At 41.0% G+C, this 21,693-nt stretch overlaps 1 protein-coding gene across 10 annotated transcripts in view; it reads right to left on the bottom strand.

The window, feature by feature from the left end:
- The window catches only part of USP9X (ubiquitin specific peptidase 9 X-linked), a 200,162-nt gene that overhangs the window by 162,379 nt on the left and 16,090 nt on the right, over positions 1-21,693 (bottom strand). For 6 of the 10 annotated variants that reach the window (XM_043505902.1, XM_043505909.1, XM_043505910.1 and 3 more), the window contains exons 2-6: positions 11,151-11,314; positions 7,662-7,915; positions 5,013-5,158; positions 4,628-4,707; positions 677-789 (exon numbers count right to left, since the gene is read on the bottom strand). In XM_043505902.1, the coding sequence (XP_043361837.1) occupies positions 677-789; positions 4,628-4,707; positions 5,013-5,158; positions 7,662-7,757 (435 nt within the window). In that variant the 5' untranslated portion in view covers positions 7,758-7,915; positions 11,151-11,314. The remainder of the gene's footprint in view (positions 1-676; positions 790-4,627; positions 4,708-5,012; positions 5,159-7,661; positions 7,916-11,150; positions 11,315-21,693) is intronic. The other 4 variants (XM_043505905.1, XM_038384263.2, XM_038384284.2 and 1 more) reach the window with 1 other exon arrangement.

The raw sequence follows: 21,693 nt of genomic DNA, 5'->3' as shown, positions 1-21,693 counted from the left end.
GGGGTGGGGGGGGTTAAACTAAAATCTGAGCTAATCTTCTCAGTGTCAGAGTTATCAGTGGGTAGAAGAAATACATATCTTTTCTACTTCAATTTTTTTCCAGACTTATTTACTCACCAATAACTCCACAACCTCAACTGTGGCTAGGCCTTAATGAAAGGAAAATTTTAGTGTTTAAGAAGTCGTTAATGAGCATGCACAAATCAGCGACGTTTCTAAAGGGTTTATCAAAATCTGAAGACATAGTTTCATGCCCCTGAACTATATAATTACTCTGGGGAGTGGAAAGGACTTTAGACATGTATCCACCCTAACCAGGAGCCCAACAAGGGGTTGCACTGATAAATGCAGGAAGGGGACCTTGATACCCCATCATACCAGGCCCTAAGTTTGATTTTTTTTCAATCCAAACTTCCTCCTAGTTCAAATGTAATCTCCTAGTAACCCAATCTCTCTCTCCCTTCACCACTCGCCTTACAGATCAGACCATGAAGCTGTGAGGAGTGAAGGGAAGGAAGGAGAAAATTTATTTCCCATAAGTCATAGAGTTGTGCAGAACTGTCAGAAAGAAGAGGATTTTCAAAAATTGTTCATGGCTGCAAATAAGCAGATGGCCTCTGCAGCTCCATCATTGTTTAAAATTATTTGCTTTTCATAAAATGCAACACAAACTTACATGAATCTCAAACTTCCAGCCGCTCACCGCCTCATCTGTAAGGATTTTTGTGAAAGATATTGTTAGTCCATCTCGAAAAAATCGCTGACATGCTTCACTTTTAACATCAAGGCCTGTTTAAAAGAGAAAAGGGAAAGATCAGTTAATATACTCCATTTTTCTGGTTGTCTACAATGCTCACTTAACATTAAAAAGAGTCATATTTTGGACTTTACACTTTTCACAACCAAGGATTTCAAAGTGCTTTACAAAAAATGAAGACTTAAAACACTGAGTAGGGTAGCTATTATCAAGCTCCTTTTATAGACTGATAAACAGGGGGGAGGGGGAAGGGGTTCAGTGATTTTCCTACTGGATAGACAGTGAATCAGTAGCAGAACTAAAAATGAAACAGCAGCTCCAATTCCCAGTCTCCTACTCAAACCACTAGACTTCTTCCTCCCTATTTTTAGATTTCAGCTCTTAATATTCGAAGAACTTCAATATACATTGAAGAGTTTCAGTTGTAGATACTTCCTAATGAAAGGAATATAGCCATGCAAACTAAAAAAGGAATAGTGTTCTAATGTCAGAAAGTGTCAAAATTCAGTACTAGACATTAAAATTGCCAATTAATTTTCTCTTCTCCTATCAAATTTCACTTAACATTTTGGCTTCAAAGTTTTCTTTAAATGACAAACTAATTAATTCCCAAAAATTATTTTTGATAGAACATCCTTTTAAAATTAGTATTTCCTATATTTAAATTGCTTTAAAAATTGTAAATGTTTTCTGCTCCCTTGAGACTTAAATAGTCTTTTGGGCATGTCAAATCAGAATACAAAACCACAACCCTTCCACTCCTTTTTTCATTTTGCACACACTTGACTTTTGTCCCTTCAGTTTGCTGGTAGTGGTAAAAAGCCAGCTTGCAGGGTACATAAGCAGGGTCATTTTTACAATATAGACACTAAATACCCATCTCTAGGCCCAACATCCTTGAGTCATGCAACTGCATGAAAACTTTGGATTTGGGGGGGGGGGGGGGGAAGAGAGGTACCTAACCTCAGTTATAAAGAAAAAATTTTGAAAACATATCAGAGTAACAAATGCATAGAGGTTTACTCAGGTCTGCAGAGAGCCTGAAACAACGGCTCCGAGACAGGTGGACTTCCCCATACATCTCAAAGCAGTGTTAATTCTAAGATCCACCACTCTGGTAGGTCTCACCAATACTACCCCAGCAGAAGACTGTGTGGGGCAGGAAAAACTAGAGTTGGCTCTCCTCATTCACCCAAACAGATACAAGCACCTGCAGGGGTGAATACTAGAGGGCCCCCTTGCAGCTCCCCCTGCCTCTCCAGGAAAGGGGAGGAGAGGAGAAGCCTAATGGTGTTCCTGCACTGAACTCACTCCAAAGCAGTACCTGAGAGCTATGCTAATGAAGGAGACAGGAAGTGAAACTGACCAACAAAAACAGTGAAATCGACCATATACAAAACAAACAAAAAAAAGGAAGAAAGAAAAATACTGCACTCTTTCAGTTATATTAGCCTTCAGGGTTACTTGAAATAGCAGGCCTCAAATTTTCACACAGAAATGTAATTTTTAAGTTGACATTGTCCCTTTAAAGTTAATTTTTCATTTGAAAATAACTCAATTCTGTGGACAGAAAAGAAAATATATATTCAATGTATTGAGTCACACATACATTGAATACAACAGTTTGCAGAAAATGAGTTCAAACCAATTCATTCAGGGAAATCAATGGCCTGTATTATTCAGGAGATCAGACTAGATGATCACAATGGTCCCTTATGGCTTTATCTACAAATCTATGAAAAGAGGAATTACGTGAATATAAACTATTACATTAATAGCCAAGAGGTTGTATCCTGCACTGTTATTGTGCAGGACATGTTTCATTTTCAGTCCTGAAATCACACTCCTTATGCAATATGACATGTCCAGCCTCAGAAAACAGTGACCAACCCACCACAGGCAATACTGGGAATCCAGAAAATAAATAATTCCTATTCTATTCAGTCTATTCAAGAACCTCACTCATAAATCTGACTGTTCAGAGTTATAAAAGGGACAACAGCCTCAGCCATGCTCCATTCTTCAATGAGTGGGGAAAGATGTTAAGTGTGTTGCCTAGATGTGCACACTTCCTAACAGTTTCTGGTAACCTCTCTTTCCACTTGTGGGAAAGTAATCTGCAGCATAAACTCCAGGGGTGAAATGACCAGTGGTAATTAACAGCAACTGTAGAAACATATGCCCAAAATTGATTAGAACTAGTACTAAATTCAGCTTAGAGCATATTATATAAATGGAGCTCCAAATTGCAGCTTTGCAAATCATCTTCAGAAGGGTAGGGAGATGTGTGAAAAAGATTTCTCAGACTGATTGTCAAATTTGTTGCCTTGTGGTGGAGTGTGTAGGTGTTGTCCGTAGAGCAGCTGAAGAAGCTTTCTGTCTATATTTATTTGCTACACTACTGCTGGTATTGTGATTTTTTAAAGACAAACATAGCTGCTGCCAGCACCCAAAAAACTCCTCAAACTAGAAATGAGAGGATTTCTTCCTATCAGTGTGCTGCAGCAGCAGACCCAAAGATGTAGCTAGTTGCATCTCAGATTTTTTTTTTTTTTTTTGGAAAGGTAGCATCTGTATTGTCATTGAACAAATGTGACCTCTTGAGAGATCTTCTATGCTCACCTGAAGATTTCAGCAAGGCACACGTCTACCAAATGTAAATGGCCACTGCAGGCCCAGAGAACAGATCAACTGCACAGTAAGACGCGTGCATCACATCCTACCTTTGGTCTACACTGAAATAAAAGAAGACCTGCATGGCCATGCTGGACCTGGGTCTGCCGAAGCTGGTACCCAGGGGTCAGGCTGCAGGGTTATAAAACTGCAGTGTAGAAGTTTGGGTTCAGGCTGCAACCGAGGCTCTGAGACCCTGTGAATTGGGAGTGCCTTGAGCCCAAACATGTACATTGCAATTTTTTGCCTCACAAACCAAGCCAAAATCCGTTAACCCATGCTCTGAGACTCTGTGCCAAGGGATTTTTATCGCGGTGTAAACATACCCTAGATATTTAGAACGCCACAATTTTTTCCTCGAGCAGGTGCTTCAAAACAGGTGACTAACACTCATACAAAATAATTCCTGCAGGCCAGAACTGCCTGCTGACAACAGCCTTTACTCCTTGGCAATTCTAGGAGTAAATATTTATCAGTGAGGTAAGTTCCTCCTAGTCCAACTATCCAAGGGTAAAGAACAGGCAATTTTAATAAAAATATATTTAAAACAATACTATTCTTCCTCTAAGGCAGGGGTTCTCAAACAGGAGGTCATGAGATATTACATGGGGGGGGTTGCGAGCTGTCAGCCTTCACCCAGAACCCTGCTTTGCGTCCAGCATTTATAATGGGATTAAATATATTAAAGAAGTGTTTTTTAATTTATAAAGGGGACGGGGGTCGCACTCAGACAAACAGTCATCTAACTAAATCATTCTAATTGTTTTGGGTCACACTGTTTTTAATGGTTCCAAATCTTGTTTTCTAATATTATCCAAAGTGTCTAAATGTAGATTTTGAAGAAATGTTTTTAGCAAGGTATTTGTCAAAATTTTTCTGAGGAAAAAAAATTAAACCTCCAAGTTAAAATATAAGAATTTGTCATGAAAATAGACCTGATCAGGTCTGATAGACAAGTAAAAAATACAGAAAACAAGTGGGAAAGGATCAACAAGACCCTGTGCTTGAGTCAAGGCAGAAAATTCATAGCTATGCTGTTTTGAAAAGATCTATGCAACTTTTCATGTTGATCCAGGATTTGGGACTCTTGGATCCCAATTTATTAAAGAAATAAAGCTCCAACAGGGACATAGAGGACCTTTAAGGAGTCAGATTTACACATTCCTCTAGCAACCATTCATTGTATTTTCAACTTACCTTTTTTACTAAGATCAATAGCAGCTTCTAGAAGAACTTCTAACTCCCCTTTCGGCAACACTGGAACAACCCATCGAGGTCTGAATTTTTAAAAAAGTACTGCATTTTAATTAGGTTTCTGAAAAGAAATTAAAACATATCTTCCCCTTCATTATGCCCTTAGGTTAGGATAAAAGTGTAAAATCTATTTTTAACCCATTAAAAAGGGCTCAACTTTAGAAAACAGTCACCAATCCCCATCTCTTTTCTTATTTCCCCCCCTCCCTTCCGCAAATATGCAATCTAATACATGAACACAAAGCCAGACCCAGAAATTTTGATGGCAATGTTGAGACATTACCTATAACCCACATGATTAGGAAGAGTACATCAAACTTAAAAGTACCTGTTGATCATGTCATCCAACTTTGCCAGATCTGTGTGTGGAAATGCGGGCTCCTCATCTTCAAGTTGGGGTGGGGCATCCCCTTGACCCTGCTCATCAGGAGGGGTAGCTGGGGAATTCTCATTCGAAGAATCAGGTGAAGAAGTCTGAATTAAAACATTTCAATGATTTAAATTAAATACTGTATGCACAATATTCATCCTATTTCTCAGATACTATAGTAGATGTACATCATTTACTCTTGGCTTCCTTTTTCCCCTTTAAATTTCATTTGAATTTTGAAAGCAAACAGAGAGTGTCAATAAAATGTAAAAAAAAAAAAAAAAAAAAAAAAAAACCTAACCTTTTAAAAAAACAACACCACTACAAAAATCTGACTATTTAAGCTTTTAGAATTTAACTAAAATTATTTATTATTCCAATTAAATATTTTATTTAGTATTCAAGTAGTCTAAAACCAAAGCTAGTTTCCTGGAAGATGGAAAAAGGTGTCATTTGAAACAAAGTTGGTCCATGATTTTGTTCTTAGTGGACCAACTTTTTTTCTCATTGAAAAGGCCAAAATCAGGGCTTTGGGAATTCCGTGCTTGAAAGAGTGTCTTAGCGAAAAGGAGGGGTGCTCTTTGTGCAAGTAGAAGGTCTTCAAAAGATGCACGAAAGAATGGAGGTGGTCTGTCCACAATGATGGAAGCGTAGGGAGATCAGGTGTCTCATTTCAAGATGGATGATGTCATTGGGAGCGAGGAGCATGCATGTTGAGTGTCAAGTGTAGAGAACAGCTAGCAGAAACAGTGCAAACTGCAAGGCTGAGGCAATAAATCACCTCATGTATTTATGACAAAATAAGGCAATTGCCAATACACACTAAATCTGTTTGTATTACAAACTCTGATGGTCCAATATAAATCTGCCCCCTAGTTTATCTTGTGACTTTCTGAAAGGCTCCCCCCACTTCTATATTTATCAAGTGTAAGATTACAGAAAGCAATGCGTAGTCTGAAGACTCAGCTATACACGCCTTGCTCGATATATTCCACATGGTTTCCACAAGTCAGGAGACTCCCTGAAGGGGAATGCTGATTTGGTGCATGGCAGCTAGATTGTACTGAATCCAGCCAAGATAGCTGGCTCATACTGAAACAAGACTGAATCAGCGATGGTTGGCAAGCATTGCCACTATGAATTCTATGCCCTGGTTGCGTTCTCCTGATTGTGTGGATCACAGATAGTTGATTAGACAAATTACACAGGGAGTACACAGGTCTTCCACTGATCATGAAGAACCACATACTAAAGATTTCTATTTATATAACCTGTTTGGTGTTGGTTATACCCCTGCTCTCTCTCATGGGAATCTGGTACCTGCCACCCAAGCCTTGATTTTCTTTTAACATGACTATTGTTATTCCATCTTCTACAGTTTGCCAGCTGCAGGAAACAATTTCTTTACTTGTCCAAAATGCAGCAACATGTTTACTTGCTGAAGTGAGCACATATGAACTTAACATTCCCTCCCTTCCTTCTTACAACAGTTGCCAATAAAATACAAACCACCAATATTAATCATGAGAAAGACATTTTTCAGGTAAACAAGGTCATTTTTTTCTATTCTCCATCTTAAGATCAACAGGTCTGCTGACAGTGGGGATTTTTATAGCAGTGTACATTCAGGGAGGGCAGAATTACATTAAACTATATACTGGATTTAAACCAATTCTCTGATATGAGAGGACTACAGTATGAAGCCCTCTCTTACCACAGGCAACTCTGTCAGATATCTGGACCCTCAGCTTGTAAATCCTATGGAAGGTGTGAACTGCCAATGCTTTTCAACTTATAGCATTTGGAAATGGACCATTCTGATTCAGTATACTTGAAGTGTTCAATCTGTTTAAGATGACAGGTAAGTTAACAAAATGGGTTCAGGTCTTGCAGAACTGCTTAATGAAAGGAATATAAATAGAACCAGGATATGCTAGAATTTTTCTTTCAGACACTTTCTGCAAGAAAGACAGGAGAACTATTACCTGTGACCTATGAAAGATGAAGCTGATCTCCAGAATAAAGCTTAAGACACTCCTATGTGTTACTTTACCCAAACAAAAAGTACAGCACTGCTCTTCTATGCAGAGGGCCCCCAATTCTGAAGCCATTCTGGTGGATGTATCAGCCATTAAGGCATCAATTTTAGTGAATGAAAACAAGCATACATCTTCCTCACGGGAGGGGAGGAGAGGGGAGGGGTCAAAAAGGTGTTTCAGAGTGCTGAGTATCAAGCTAACATCACAAAATCTGAGATAGGTGAATCAGACATAGCTCTGAAGAAGCATCTGACATCCTGGTAAGCAGATTTCTTGCCCAAAGTAAAGACACTTGAAAGGGCAGCTTACTTCATCACTGTAGTATTTTATCTAAAGGCAGCACCTTCTGCAGTACAGGTCTCCTATCACCATACTGAGGCAGTTGTTCAGCAGTGACTCACCTACAGACTTCCAACAAAGTACAAACTAGGCATGACCCCGCTTCAACGGGTCATAAAAATCACACCCTAAGGAGATTTTGAAAGAATTACCTGAAAAAAAAATATTGTATGCTGCAGAACTATTATTGTCTTTCTAGACAGCTTTACTAACAGCATTAGCATCATACCTGATTCTGCTGGAGGGGCGGCTGAGACTGTCCATCAGGAGCCTGGCCCTGGCTATCATTCCCTCCTACTGGAGAGCCACGGGTCGTGGCTGTCATACTCGACACAGGGCAGATCTTTGCAATTTTGTCTGCTTATGTAGTTGTCGTGAGAGAAGAAATTATAGTCCGTTTAATAAAGTTGAAGTACCAGCATAGGTCTGCCTTAAAAAGCTCCAACTCAAGAACAAGCCATCTTGCAGAGACCATTGCATAACCTGAAAGAAATAAAAAAATATTAGAAACATACCAACTTATTTTAAATCCACATTCAGGAAGAAAAAAAGTATCAAGTCAAATACAACTTTGTTCAAGTAAAGAAAACTTACTCCTTGCCAGTGAGTATAACTAAACATTTACTCCTTCTTGACAGAAGACAACATTTCTAATAGTCTATAACTATTGTATGCTACATGTAAAGCTATATGAGGATTAGCATCAAGCCTATTCAGAAACTGAAATCTGGACACAAAAGTAACTACATCCAAAACTCTCCAAACCACCAGTAAGGGATCCAGTAGTTCTTTATTATTTGCCTATTCCAAATATGTTGATATGTTACAATAAAATATTTTTTTATTTGAAGTTATTTTCTATAATTTGCTGCTCATTGCACACTTTTTACTTATGCTTCTTAACTGCAAATAATCCTCCAATTTCTGCATTTTTACTATTTTATACTGTTCTTTACCTTTCTGATTAACCATACCACTCATTCATCTATTACGCAGCAGCAAAAAGTTAACTGTAGCCATGACAACTGTATTTTAAAATTCTTTCCAGCTTTCTACTATTGATTACCTAGCTGTAGTGTTGAATTCCAGCCATCTTATTTAACTCATTCTATATGCACTCATTCTGAATTTCTAGAGTTAAAACTTACTAAAGAGCTTGACTTGGGCCAACTGGAGAGTCTTCAAAATCTGAACCAGTGTAAACTGATGCAGGGATGGCTCTCTGAACCTGCAAATACACTGAAATAGCTGAGAGGTCTGAAATGCCCATATGCTATGTGGATTCCATGGAAAGGTTTATTAGATCTATGTTGTTACTGAGTTATTTTGCTCTTGGGTTCTGTTTACTCGTGTATTTATACTAAAAAAACTGTCAAATATGTCCTAAACTCCAAATATTGTAAAGTACTAAATATTGTAGTGTACTAAAAATAGAAATATTCACCTCTACAGCATATTAAATGAAGTTAATATGATAGTTTAAATATAAATATTTCACTGTTGATCAAAGCTCATAGCAAAGGAGGGATGAACATACTATGAAGATCAGCTCTACTACTCATAGTTTGTGCCTGTCAGGCATTTGTCACCCATATATTTTTGTGTCAGAAAATGCTGATTTGTCAAAACCAAAGCTTCTGGCAGAAAAGTGTTTGTTTCAGGGAGAAAGAAACCACCCCAGAATACCTAATGCCCCAATGGTGACGGACTCCCCCAGTATGTGGAAGACATCCATTCAAATCCCTGAGCTGCCCGATTCAGACCTGGGACTTAAGCCTGGGCCTCCAACATTCCAGGTGAATCACTGGGCTAGAGAGTTTCCTTTTTTAAAAGGAAAAAACAAAATCGGGAAAATAAATACAAAAATCCACCATAATAAAACAGATTTCATAGGGCCCAAAATGTCACAAGTGTTCATAATCCAAGACTGAGGTTGTATATCCATAGCAGCCACACAGAGGCCTAAAATATAGCATGATGAAAGACTGCACCAAGGTCTAGTAGGAACCTGTCCTCCAGCAGGGAAGTTTGCTGGTTTAGGCCTCATTAGGGATCCAGTGACCCCAACCCTTTCATGTAGGGATTAAAATTAACCATGTTTTGTTTATACAACGTTCCAAGAACTGAAAGGTGCACATATTCCAGCGAGCCAAAATCTAGACACAGAAATTAATACCCTAGCATCTCAAAAATGATATTCAATCATTTGGTGAAAACTGGTAGTGCTAGAAGAATGCTGAAGTACAGAATACTATGTTATTTGGTAGATGTCTTCCATTATACTAGCCAGAGCTATATTAAATGAGAGAAATCAAAACATGAAAGTAGGCATCTTTCAAAACTGTACGGTCAAGTGTGTGGACTGAAACTGCAATTTACAAATTGCAACGCAACTGAATGGGCAAGATCCCATAGGTAAAATGAATACTTCTGGCTGGGTGCAAGTCAATAAGCACTGTTTGTGGAACCTCAATAGGAAAGGCATTCTCTTGTATCAATGCTCTGAGGGATAACATACCTGAGCAGTAGCAAACCACATGTGAAGAAGTCATGATCAGCACTGCTTGCTAGTTGGGTAAGGAATAAACCTTACACACCAGAAAGCCCCTGCAATGAAAGTCTTTATCCTTAGATGTAAATCCATGAGCTCCTAGACTAGCGTTTCTTCCCATAAGCCCACATTTGGCTGAATTTAAAAATGCTTAAGGAACTGAAACAGACTGTCTGCCACCAAGAAGTTGTAAATAATCAAAGCTAGAGCTGCTGAGACTCCCTCAGATACAAAGCATGACTGCGCCACTGGATCCAAGGGTGTGCTTGGCAAAAATTTCTAACACCAAGGCGGGGCTCAGCATCACAGGAACAGCACTGACCAATTCCATACTCTGGAAGGGTGCTACGGACTATAGCTGCCCACTCCATACCAGAGTCACTCCAGAATAGGACTCCAAAAAGTGCTGCTCTTAGTTTAGTACTGAAAGCAAGTTGCAGCAGCTAGTCAGTAATCCAGAGGGGGGTCATGAACCGATGGACTACAAAGGAGATAGATGGAGTATATATGGCATAGGACATGAGAAGTAAATGCTGGTCTAGCATAAAACATCAAACTGCAGTCTACCTCAAGAGAATGAGTAAGAAAACCAGAAAACCACAAAATCTCCACACGGATATCAATGTCCATCCAGAGTCATGTTAAGGAGCCGCTCTTTGCGGTGATTGATCCTAAGCACCAGACTCTGTCAACCAACATGGACCTACAGATTTCCATGCCACTTAGACTGAGCATAGACAGCAGAGCTGGAATCCCTAAACTGACAGATCTGGGCACCATTGCCTCTTTGGCAAGCTCGCTTCATAGGCAAACGTGCTTGCTTCTTGGCACTGACTCAATTGATCCAGAAGAGCTCTAGACATATAATGCTGCTTATGTCAGGCAGAACTACTTTGAAAGTGCTTCATAACTGATGACATTAGACCACAGCACTATGTGGTGATGAATCCAGAGAACCTTGGTGCTGCTTATGTCAGGAACAGAACTACTTTTAGCTCTCCAGAGACAACTGTTTCAGGTCCTTGAAATCAAACTCTGACTGCAGTACAGTCTATGTCTGAAACTCTTGTTTTATCTAACATTTCCAAGTCAGAATTGTTGATTTAAACAATCTGAATTTTGTACGTTATTGCTATATTTTATAACTGTTAGACAATGTGCCATTACCTTCATAGCTTTCAGTATCATAGGGTAAGATGTTCTTTTTCCATTCCATGAAATCACAATGTAAAAAAGTGGACCAGATAGTGCTCCATATTGTCAAGTGGAAGACCAGATTTCAATTCCCATTCCTGGGTCTGGCTCACACGACAGAGAATGGGACAGAACGGCTGAAAAGGAAGCACATTCAAAGATTGAAAGGGATGAGTGCCTCACCTCTTTAAATAGTAAGTCCTCAGGCAAATGGAAGAACAGACTTCCTTCAAAACCTATATATTCCTCAGCCAAGAAGGTGGTAGTTACAATGTAGGATCTAGGGGGTTGTTAAAGCAACAGATAGCCTTAATGATCCTTAAGATATTGGTTAACAGAGGGAGAAGGGAAAAACTGCATCCTCAACCTTACAGACGTCTTAATTCTACTGTGGCATTATGGTGACATCAGCATGCCTTAGTACACTGCAAAATGTACATAAATTACATGTTAATAAATTGCTTTTCCAACTCACAAAGCAGAGAAAAGAATGCAAAACTACAAGATCCCATGCAGAAATTATAGAAAGTAGGGGGTTATGCACTCTGACTATTCCTGTTCTGAGTTTCCACCTATAATGTGGGTGAAAGCCAGAGATTCGGTTGTTCTATAATTGAGACTGAAAAAAAGTTGGAGTTGCTGTGTTTAGGTGGTAGTGAGAGAGAAATTAGACCTTGGTCACATATCTGTGAGTAAAACAAACTGAAGTTTGCAAGCTGGAAAAGAGCAACTGATGTTAGGCAAGTTTGGCAAAGAAGACAGTAGACAATGTGTACTACAACTTAAACAATGAGCTTGCTAAAAGTTTTAGAATCACTCCCACTAGAATGGCCTTCAAATTGTTAAAAGATTTTTGAAATTTATGATTGTGCTTTCTACCTATTATGAAGACCCTTTGTCTACTCCTAGACTTTCATTACCAAGTGTGTGCGACAATGGAAAGAAATTGAAGAGATTGCTCTTCACCTGGGGCAAAATTTACAGCAAGTGACAACCTCAAAATAAAATTTTAAAAAAATTAAAGATATGAGTATTGCACATATACATTTCAAACTGAGGATGACTTAATCACATGCCTGATAAACAATACAACACCATGCTTTCATTTTGTGTTTTTCAGATCTAGTAAAGGACAGCATCCCACAGAAGTATTCTTGGCAATATAATTGGTTGGAAAATTTTGAAAAGTTCAGAAGTCTGACAAAAACATGGGAGGGGGAAAAAGCTAATATTTTTCATTGTTTTCCCCCTACTTTCCAAATCAGCTGTACTTGACAATCCAGGATAGACTAGGGTCTTGCACCTTCCCAGTGTCAAATCATGTCCATATAGACGAAATAGCCTAAAAAGTCAGTTAACAGTTTACCTACTATACTGTCTTCTAGTATGTATTGTTTAACAAAACATTAAAGTGTGACCTTTCAAGTATCCCAGAAAGACACGAAAAGGTGAGTGTATTGTACTTACCTCCTTTCTACTGTTGGGCACTATCTGCATTTCAATCATTAAGACAACATCCCATGACAAACAAAGGACAAAAAATGTTTAGACTTTTTAATAAAAAGTTTTGATTGTCTCTGTTGCATCTTTGGCAGATAAATATAAGATCTGTCAATAACAATTACAGTAACTCCTCGCTTAAAGTTGTAGTTATGTTCCTGAAAAATGCTACTTTAAGCGAATCCAACTTCCCCTTAAGAATTAATGTAAATGGGGAGGTTAGGTTCCAGGGAACCTTTTTTCCCCAGACACAAGACATGTGTATATGTACACACTGGGGGGGGGAGGGGAGTTAAACAATGTAATACTGTACACAGCAATGATGATTGTGAAGCTTGGTTGAGGTGGTGGAGTCAGAGAGTGGGATATTTCCCAGGGAATGCCTTACTGCTAAATGATGAACTAACACTCGGCTGAGCCTTCAAGGGTTAACACATTGTTGATAACGTAGCCTCACACTCTACAAGGCAGCACAAATGGAGGGAGGAGACAACAGACGCATGGCAGTGGCTACAAACATTCCCTGCGGAACTGAATGCGATGATGACCCCATGCTATCCCACTGGAGCGCACCAATCCCTCCACTTTCCAAAGTGCCGGGGATGGGGAGGGTGGGTGGGTGTTACGTACGTACGTACGTGTGTGTGTGTGTGTGTGTGTGTGTGTGTGTGTGTGTGTGTGTGTGTGTGTGTGTGTGTGACGCACATTGCCCCTTAAAGTATGCCGACCCCACACTAAGTACACTGCCTTTTTAAGTAGATCAGCAAGTTGAGACAGCAACTGCTGCCAGCAAGCTCCCTCAGTCCTGAGACCTGCCGTGTGTCCCCTTGCTCTGTGGAGATGGGGTACAGGAGCGGGTGGAGGGGGAGACCCTGATGACAGCACTCCTCTTCCCTCTGCACAGCTAGCAGGAGGCTCCCAGGAGCAGCTCCAAGGCAAAGGGCAGGAGCAGCACACGGCAGTGGGGGGAGGGACAGCTGAACTGCCTGGCAATTGATAGCCTGCTGGGCGGCTGCCGCACAGGGAACTTAGGGAGCTGATGGGGGGCTGTCGGCCCACCCTGGTTCCAAGCCCCCACCAGCTAGCTCCAATGGGTTGCTCTTCCTGCAAGCAGTGGACAAAGCAGGCAGCTGCCAACTTATAAGGGAGCATTGCGCAACTTTAAACAAGCATGTTCTCCAATAGATCAGTGACTTAACAACGAAACAACGTTAACCGGGACGACAACAAGTGAGGAGTTACTGTACATCCAAGTTACCAACATCCAAGATGTTTTTGCTTGGCCATTATGTTATTTTATTGCAAACGTTTTGCATTTTGTTCAAAACTGGTCATAAGAACCTTAGACTGTTCATTTTAAAGTTGACTAAAATTTAATGCCTTTTCATCACCTGTAACTCACTCCCCAAAACCTCCCCCCTCCTCCTTTCTCCAATTCTCTCTCCTCACAGCATCTTGTCAGTTTTCTCGTGGAAGAAATTGGCAGAATGCAATATAACCTTCGCCCTCCCCTCAGCTTGCCTTCCCTTTCCCCCTTCTCTCCCCATCAAAGTTTCTTGTCTGCTCGCCTCCCCTAACCCTTCCATTTGCCTCAGTAAACCCATTCCATCTCCAGATCTCCCTCATGCCTGCTCTCATCCCCTCCCTTACTCTTCTCCTTATCACACTCCCTTCTGGCTCTTTCCCATCACAACACAATCATGCTTCCATCTTAAAAAACCCACCCTTATCCTACTTGCCTCTCCAGCTACAACCCCTTCTTCCTTTCATATCTAAGCTCATTGAACATACTCCTTACAATAGCTGTCAAGAGTTCCTCTCCTTTAGTTCTATCCTAGATGCTCTACACTCTGGATTCTGCCCCTGGCACTCCACTGAAATTGTTCTACTCAAAGTCTCTACTGACTTCTTCCTAGTTCAGTGGTCCCCAAACTTTTCACAGTTGTTCCTGCCCTTATCCCTATTGGGAGCACCCCCACAAGAGTGGGGCTGTGGCTCTGGCGGAGGGGAGGGGAGGGGAGCTGCATGGACAAGGGTAAGAAGGCCGAGGCCTCAGCTGAGGGCCGGGCTGGGGCAGCAGCCAGGTGGTGCTCCCTCCTCACCCCCCCATGAGGGCTGGCACAGACCATGGTTCCCCTAACATTCCTCCATATCCCCTAGGGGGGCATGCCCCACAGTTCTGGGACCACTGTCCTTAACTAAACTCAGAACCAGTACTCCATCCTCATCCTCCTTGACCTGTCAGCTGCTGCTGACACTCAACCATGTTCTTCTTGAAATCTTGCCCTCCCTTGGTTTCTCTGTCCTCTCATAGTTCTCCTCCTACCGCCCTAATTGCTCGTTCATTGTCTCTTTCAGAGTATCCTCTTCTCCCACCCTCCAACTTTCTGTGGAGGTCAGAGTTTAAGACCAGAAGGGACCATCAGATGATCTAATCTGACCTCCTCAGATATATCAGAGGCCACTAACACCTCTCAGCACCCGCACACTAAACCATAACAAGCAAAGTTAGACGAAAGTACTACTGATCACAGGAGACTAAACTATTATTGTGCTACAGGCAGAGACTAGGAGGGCCTGTGGTGCACCAATGGCTGAGAACTGATTAAGGGAGATATACCCACATGTTCCCAGCAAGTAACCTGCACCACAAGCTGCAGAGAAAGGCAAACTCCACCAGCAAGGTCATGCCAATCTGACCTCAGGGAAAATTCCCTCCTGAACCCACATACAGTGATCAGTTAGACCTTGAGCATATGAGCAAAAGTCAGCCAGCCAAACACCTGAGACACAGGAAGCGGGATGCCATCTTAGAGTTTCCACAAGTCTCTGTCTTTGGTCCCCATCTCTTCTCGCTATGCACCTTATTGCTGGGTAATCTCACCTACAAACACAAATTAAACTTCCACCTTTATGCTGATGATTTACAGATCTCTCTCTCTACTCCAGATCTGTCTCCTTCTGTCTAAACTAAAATCTGACATCTCCTTGTCAATGTCTAGCCATCACCTAAAGATAAAAATAGTTAAAAGAACGCTCCTAATTTTCCACTACAACTTCCACAAGGCCTCCCAACTACCTCCTATCGCTCGCTCGCTCTCACTGTGGATACCACCATCATCAGAAATACACGAAAAGCAGGAAGCCTGCCAAACAATCAGGGGACCAAAGGATGATTAGGAGTACTCAAGGAAGATAAGGCCATCGTAGAGAAGCAAAATGAATTCTTTGCATCTGTCTTCACTGCAGAGGGTGTGAGGGAGATTCCCATACTTGAGCAATTCTTTTTAGGTGACAAATCTGAGCAACTGTCTCAGACTGATGCATCAATAGAGATGGTTTGGGAACAAATTGATAAATTAAACAATAATAAATCATGAGGACCCAGATGGTACTCACCCAAGAATTCTGAAGGAACTCGTATGAAATTGCAGAACTACCAACTGTGGTATGTAACCCACTGAATAAATCAGACACTGTACTCGACAACTGCAGGATAGCCAATATAATGCTGCTTTTTTTAAAAAGGCCCCAGAGGCAATCCTGGTAATTACAGGCCAGTAAGACTAACTTCAGTACTATGCAAACTGGTTGAAATTATAGTAAAGAACAGAATTATCAAGCAACACAGACGAACAGGATATGCTGGGGAAAGAGTCAACACTGCTTTTGTAAAGGGAAATGATGCCTCACCATTCTATTAGCATTATTTGAGGGCGTCACCAAGCACGTGGATAAAGGTGATCCAGTTGATATAGCGTACCTGGACTGTCACAAACCCTTTGACAAGATCCCACGCTGAAGACCCTTGAGCAAACTAAGCAAACATGGGATAGGAGGTAAGGTCTTTTATAGATCAGTAACAGGCAAAAAGACAGGAAATAAAGTGTTAGTTTTTACAATGGAAAGAGGTAAATACCAGGGTCCCCCAAAGATCTGTACTGAATGTGTTGTTCAGTATATTCATAAATTATATGGAAAAGATGGTAAACAGTGAGGTGGAAAAGTTTGCAGAAAAATTTTATGAAAGCTAATGTTAAAAATGTATGTAATACACAGGTTAAGAAAAGAGTGTCTATACATTTGGGCATAGTGCTTACATTATCCACAAATACAAAGTTTGTTTTAAAAGTCGTAAGATACTATTATACACACACACACACACACACACACAAGCTATATAGAGTGTATAATCAGCAATAACCTAAATTTAGGTAAATAAATGTAATTAAATTAGCCAAGATAGTTAAGATCACCGTGAAAAATTACAAAGGAATCTCACTAAACTGGGTGACTGGACAACAAAATGGCAGATGAAATACTATATTGATAAGCACAAATTAATGCACACTGGAAAACAATCCCAATTACGCATACAAAATAATAGGGAGATCTTGCAGTAATTGTGGATAGTTCTCTGAAAAAAAAACGCTCAACATGCAGCAGCAGTTAAAAGAGCTAACAATGTTCAGGAACTTTTAGGACAGCGATAGATAAGAAAAAAAAATATAATGCCTCTATATAAATCCATGATACATTCACACCTTGAATACTGCTTGCAGTTCTGGGCACCCCACCTCAAACTGGAAAAGGTATAGAGAAGGAGAACAGAAAATTATTAGGGGTTTGGCATAGCTTCCATGAGGAGAGATTAAAAAGACTGGGACAGTTCATCTCATAAAAAAACCTAAGGGAGGATGTGATCGAAGTCTATAAACTCATGAATGGTGTGGAGAAAGTGAATATGGAAGTGTTATTTACCCCTTCACATAACAAGAACTAGAGTCACCCAATGAAATTAATAAGCAGCAGGTTTAAAACAAATGAGGAAGTGCTTCTTTCCACAACACACAGTCAACCTATAGAACTCATTGCCAGGGGTGTTGTGAAGGCCAAGAGTATAACTGGGTTCAAAAAAAGATTTAGACAAATTTATCGAGAAGAGGTTCATCAATGATTATTAGCCAAGATGGTCCAGGGATGCCACCCCATGCGTCGGGTGTTCCTAAACTTCTGACTGCTGGAAGCTGGGACTGGACAAAAGAGGATGTGTGTCACTTGATAACTGCCCTGTTCCGTTCATTCCCTCTGAAGCATCTGGCACTGGCCACTGTTGGAAGACAGGATACTGACCTAGACCAGGGGTCTCAAACACGCGGCCTGTGGAGTTATTTCCTGCAGCCACCAAGCTCCCTTCACCTACCACCCCCCTCCCACTCCAGCTGGCCACATCCCCGCTCATCTGCCTACCTCCAGGTGCTTCCTGCCGCCAAACAGCTGTTTGGCAGCACTTAGCACTTTCCAGGAGGAAGGGGGGAGGAGCGGGGAGCCATGCGCTCAGGGGAGGGGGTGGAGAAGAGGCGGGGCAGGGGCGTGGATTTGGGGAAGGGATTGGAATAGGGGCGGGAAGAGGCGGGGCCTCATGGAAGGGGTGGAGTGGGGGCAGGAGCAGTGGGGGGGGGTCAGTGATGCAGCCCTCGGGCCAATGTACTAGTCCTCATGTGGCCCTGGTGGTGATTTGAGTTAGAAATCCCTAAGCTAAACAAACCATTGGTCTGATCCCGCCTGTCACTCAAGTCTAACCTGGGCATCACCTTCAGCTTGAACTTCTCCAAGTTCTCACATCCAGGCTACGTTTAAGTCTTGCCAATTATTTTCTGCATTGTATCTTTAAGAGATGACCTTTCTTAACCATCCACACAGTTAAAACAATCAGAACTCGCATCTCAGTTACTGCAACATCCTTCTCACTGGGCTTTACAAACACAATCTTGCACCACTCATATCCTTTCAAAATGCTGCTGCAAAGACCATCTCTCAGCCCATCACTCTGGCAATGCTGTTCCTCTTCAAATCCCTCTGCTGGTTCCCCCTTCTCTATCACTTCAAACATGAGCTGATGGTCTTCACTTTCAAGACCCTTCAAGGTCTATCCCCTCCCTAACATCTCATTTGCTATTGAGATGTTGCCTGTTGTATCCATTTGGCCATGATGCCAGCCTCCATCACCTGCTTCTTAAAATTTCCCAAACAACTTCATGTTTTCTCCCATGCTTCCCTTTACACTTGGGAGAAGCTCCTTGTAAACATCCACAAAGCTACCTCATTATTCACCTTGAAAACCCTCAAAAAACTTTGCTGTGATACTTACAAAAAACAGTTAAGCAGTACGCTCAACACACCAGCAGCCTATCATACTGACCAAAATGGTTTCACTGTTTCCTTGTATTCAGTCATCTGTCAATCAATTTGTTGCCTTTTATTTTAGATTGTAAGCTCTTTGGGGCAGAGAGTGTCTTTTTGTTTGTACAGCACCTACCACGGTGGGTTCTGGTCCATGACTAAAGCTCCTAGGCACTACAGATATATAACTAATAAAAATGAACACATTTTGATAAATCCATAAAAATGCTGGATGACTATTTAAAGGTGTAATACAAAAGTTAGTTTCCTTAAACGTTCCTGAATAAACTGGAGGGGACCTCAGACTCTAGGAAAAAATTAAACCTTTTTCAACAACAGACATCCATCTCCCCACCCACGTATTGTAGCTGCAGAATCACCTAATAATTAGTAGGGATTTCACCAAGTTTTGTGTTTTATTTCCCCCACATACCCCTTTTGCAAGTCCACTTATTTGTCATTTCAGGAAAGCAACTGTCCCACTGGATGGAGACAACCCAGCATGGACTAAATCAACACCAGTAATATCACTGATCATTAACAGAGCAAGGAGTCTCCTTTTGTGGCTGTAGGAAGTTGCAGTTTTCAAAACAAGGCACCCAAACTACCTTAATTCTGTCTGAAGATGTCAGCCTATCATCTTCCCTTCTTTACATGTATAGTATCAAAGCTGTGCATCACAGAACACGGATTTTATCATTTATTGCATACACACATCTGATACTGGATGTACTGCATTGTTACCACACTAACCTTTGCTCTCTTTAGTAAGAGCTAAACTTCATGATCTGGGTATACAAGGTTCGTATGTGGAGACATGCTACCTCTCTGCCTGACACTTAGCCAACTGGATGGCAAACCGAATTATTGGGCTCAATCCTGTAAAGTGCTGATCACTTCCTACTAAGAGGCATGTCCTCAGCATCTGGCAGGACTGGACCCTTAACAATGAGGAATGATTGCCTTCATGTTGCTATCCTTCTATTAAGTAATTTGTAAAATTGTGTATGTATGAATGACTGTAAAAGAAGACACTAAGCAGTGCAACCACTATTCAATTAAGATTAAGGCATCCTATTTGTGTGATCACAAACAAACTTATGGATAGACAATACGAGTTCCTAATTCTCAGACCCAAATTAAAGCCGCTTGAATGCCTTGCTTAAGAATTGCAACCATAACTCTATTTCTTGCGTTTAAGGGATTTTTGTTTGTTTATAACGTCAGGTTCTTCTAAGGTAAAGTACAGTTAAACTACTGATATGCATCTGGTACTTTCACATCATAAATCTGCATAGTTTATGTGGGAAATTCTTTAGTTTTAGGTTGGACTTTTTCCAGTCTGGTCTTAAGGCCTGCTGGCGAGAAACCTTGTTCCTATAAACTCTAGCATGTCTACAAAAGGGACAACAGTGTTAATCAGGTCTGGTTTTAGAATGGAGGTGCCAAATCCTCTGTGATTCATAGGAGAAGTGGGGAAGTTCTTCCCCTCCACTCTAGTCCTGCAAGCCCCATTTCCCTCTTAGCTGAAGACCTTAGGAGGAGACTGTCAGTCCTTTGCACATAATTAAGTTGGCAGGAGGGGTAGAGCTAGAGCATTCCCTACCCCACATTGATAAACCCAACCCCACATTGATAAACCCAGAGATGGAATTACATTTTGAGGTCTGCCTTTATGAAGAAAGAGGCCAGAAACTTTTTTCTTTCTTTGTTGCTTTTTAAAAAAAAAACAAACAAAAACTCTTAGGTCTTCAGTAATCTGTTTAACATTTTACACTATGCTTGTCTACATTCCACAGTCACATTACTAATTTACAAGTTAGCTAACTTTTGACATTACACATTAGCAAACTACATTTTGGTTAGGGATCAGATTCCAAAAATGGTACTGGGACATTATTCTGAGCTCCACCCATTAGACACCACACACAGTAGATTTTGCAGATGTTTAAAATGTAACCATGCACACTCTCTGGGCTCCTTAGTCCCACTTTCCTTTCAGGGTCTCATGAATACATTCTTTATGGGTCTGGCTACCTCTCAAAGAGATTCACATGGCCTGCTGGGCCTCTTAAGCTTGGCTTTTCATTGAGAGGGCTAAAACACCCCAGTGGACTCTTCTAGGCTCATTAGGCTTTTTCTTGATTGAGGGAGGGAAAACGTGGCAGTATTTCCCAAGCTCACTCACTGGTGGTACTAAAATGTGTTCTCACTCTCAGTTGATTATGCATCTTCACACCGTGCAGATAAAGATTTTTAATAAGTCCAATATATTTTACACATTCACGGTGTCTATTTAAAAGACATTCACCCATATATTTTTTTAAGTGACCTATCAGTAATAAATATTCCCATACCGCCAGCCATAAACTTCACTCATGCAGTTCCCTGCGAAACTACACCTAAGCATTAGCACCATGTGCACTCCTACCACTCTATACGACTTCTGTTAAGGCCAGTCTACACTGAAAACTTACATCAGCATAGCTGTCTCTGAAGGGTCTGAAAAATCCACACCCTGAGACACGTACCTATGCCAACCTAACTCCCAGCATAGTCAGCACTACACCAACAGAAGAATTCTTCCGTCAACCTAGCTACTTCCTCTGGGAGAGGTGGATTAACTACAGTGATGGGGGACCCCTCCCATCACTATGACATATGTCTACACTGAAGGGCTACAGCTGTGTGCTGTAGAATCTGAAGTGAAGATATAGCTTGAGACGGACAACATTAAAAGCACTGCCATGGCACCAGAACAACAAAGGATGATGGTGTCCCACTTCAGACTTTTCTTCTAAATAAGTTATATTGGGAAGCATTTAAGTTTTCC

This window comes from Dermochelys coriacea, chromosome 1 (assembly GCF_009764565.3).
Source record: "Dermochelys coriacea isolate rDerCor1 chromosome 1, rDerCor1.pri.v4, whole genome shotgun sequence".
NCBI classification, from domain to species: Eukaryota; Metazoa; Chordata; order Testudines; family Dermochelyidae; genus Dermochelys; species Dermochelys coriacea.
Note: the sequence above shows the minus strand (reverse complement) of the source record. Positions and strands in the feature narration are given on the sequence as shown.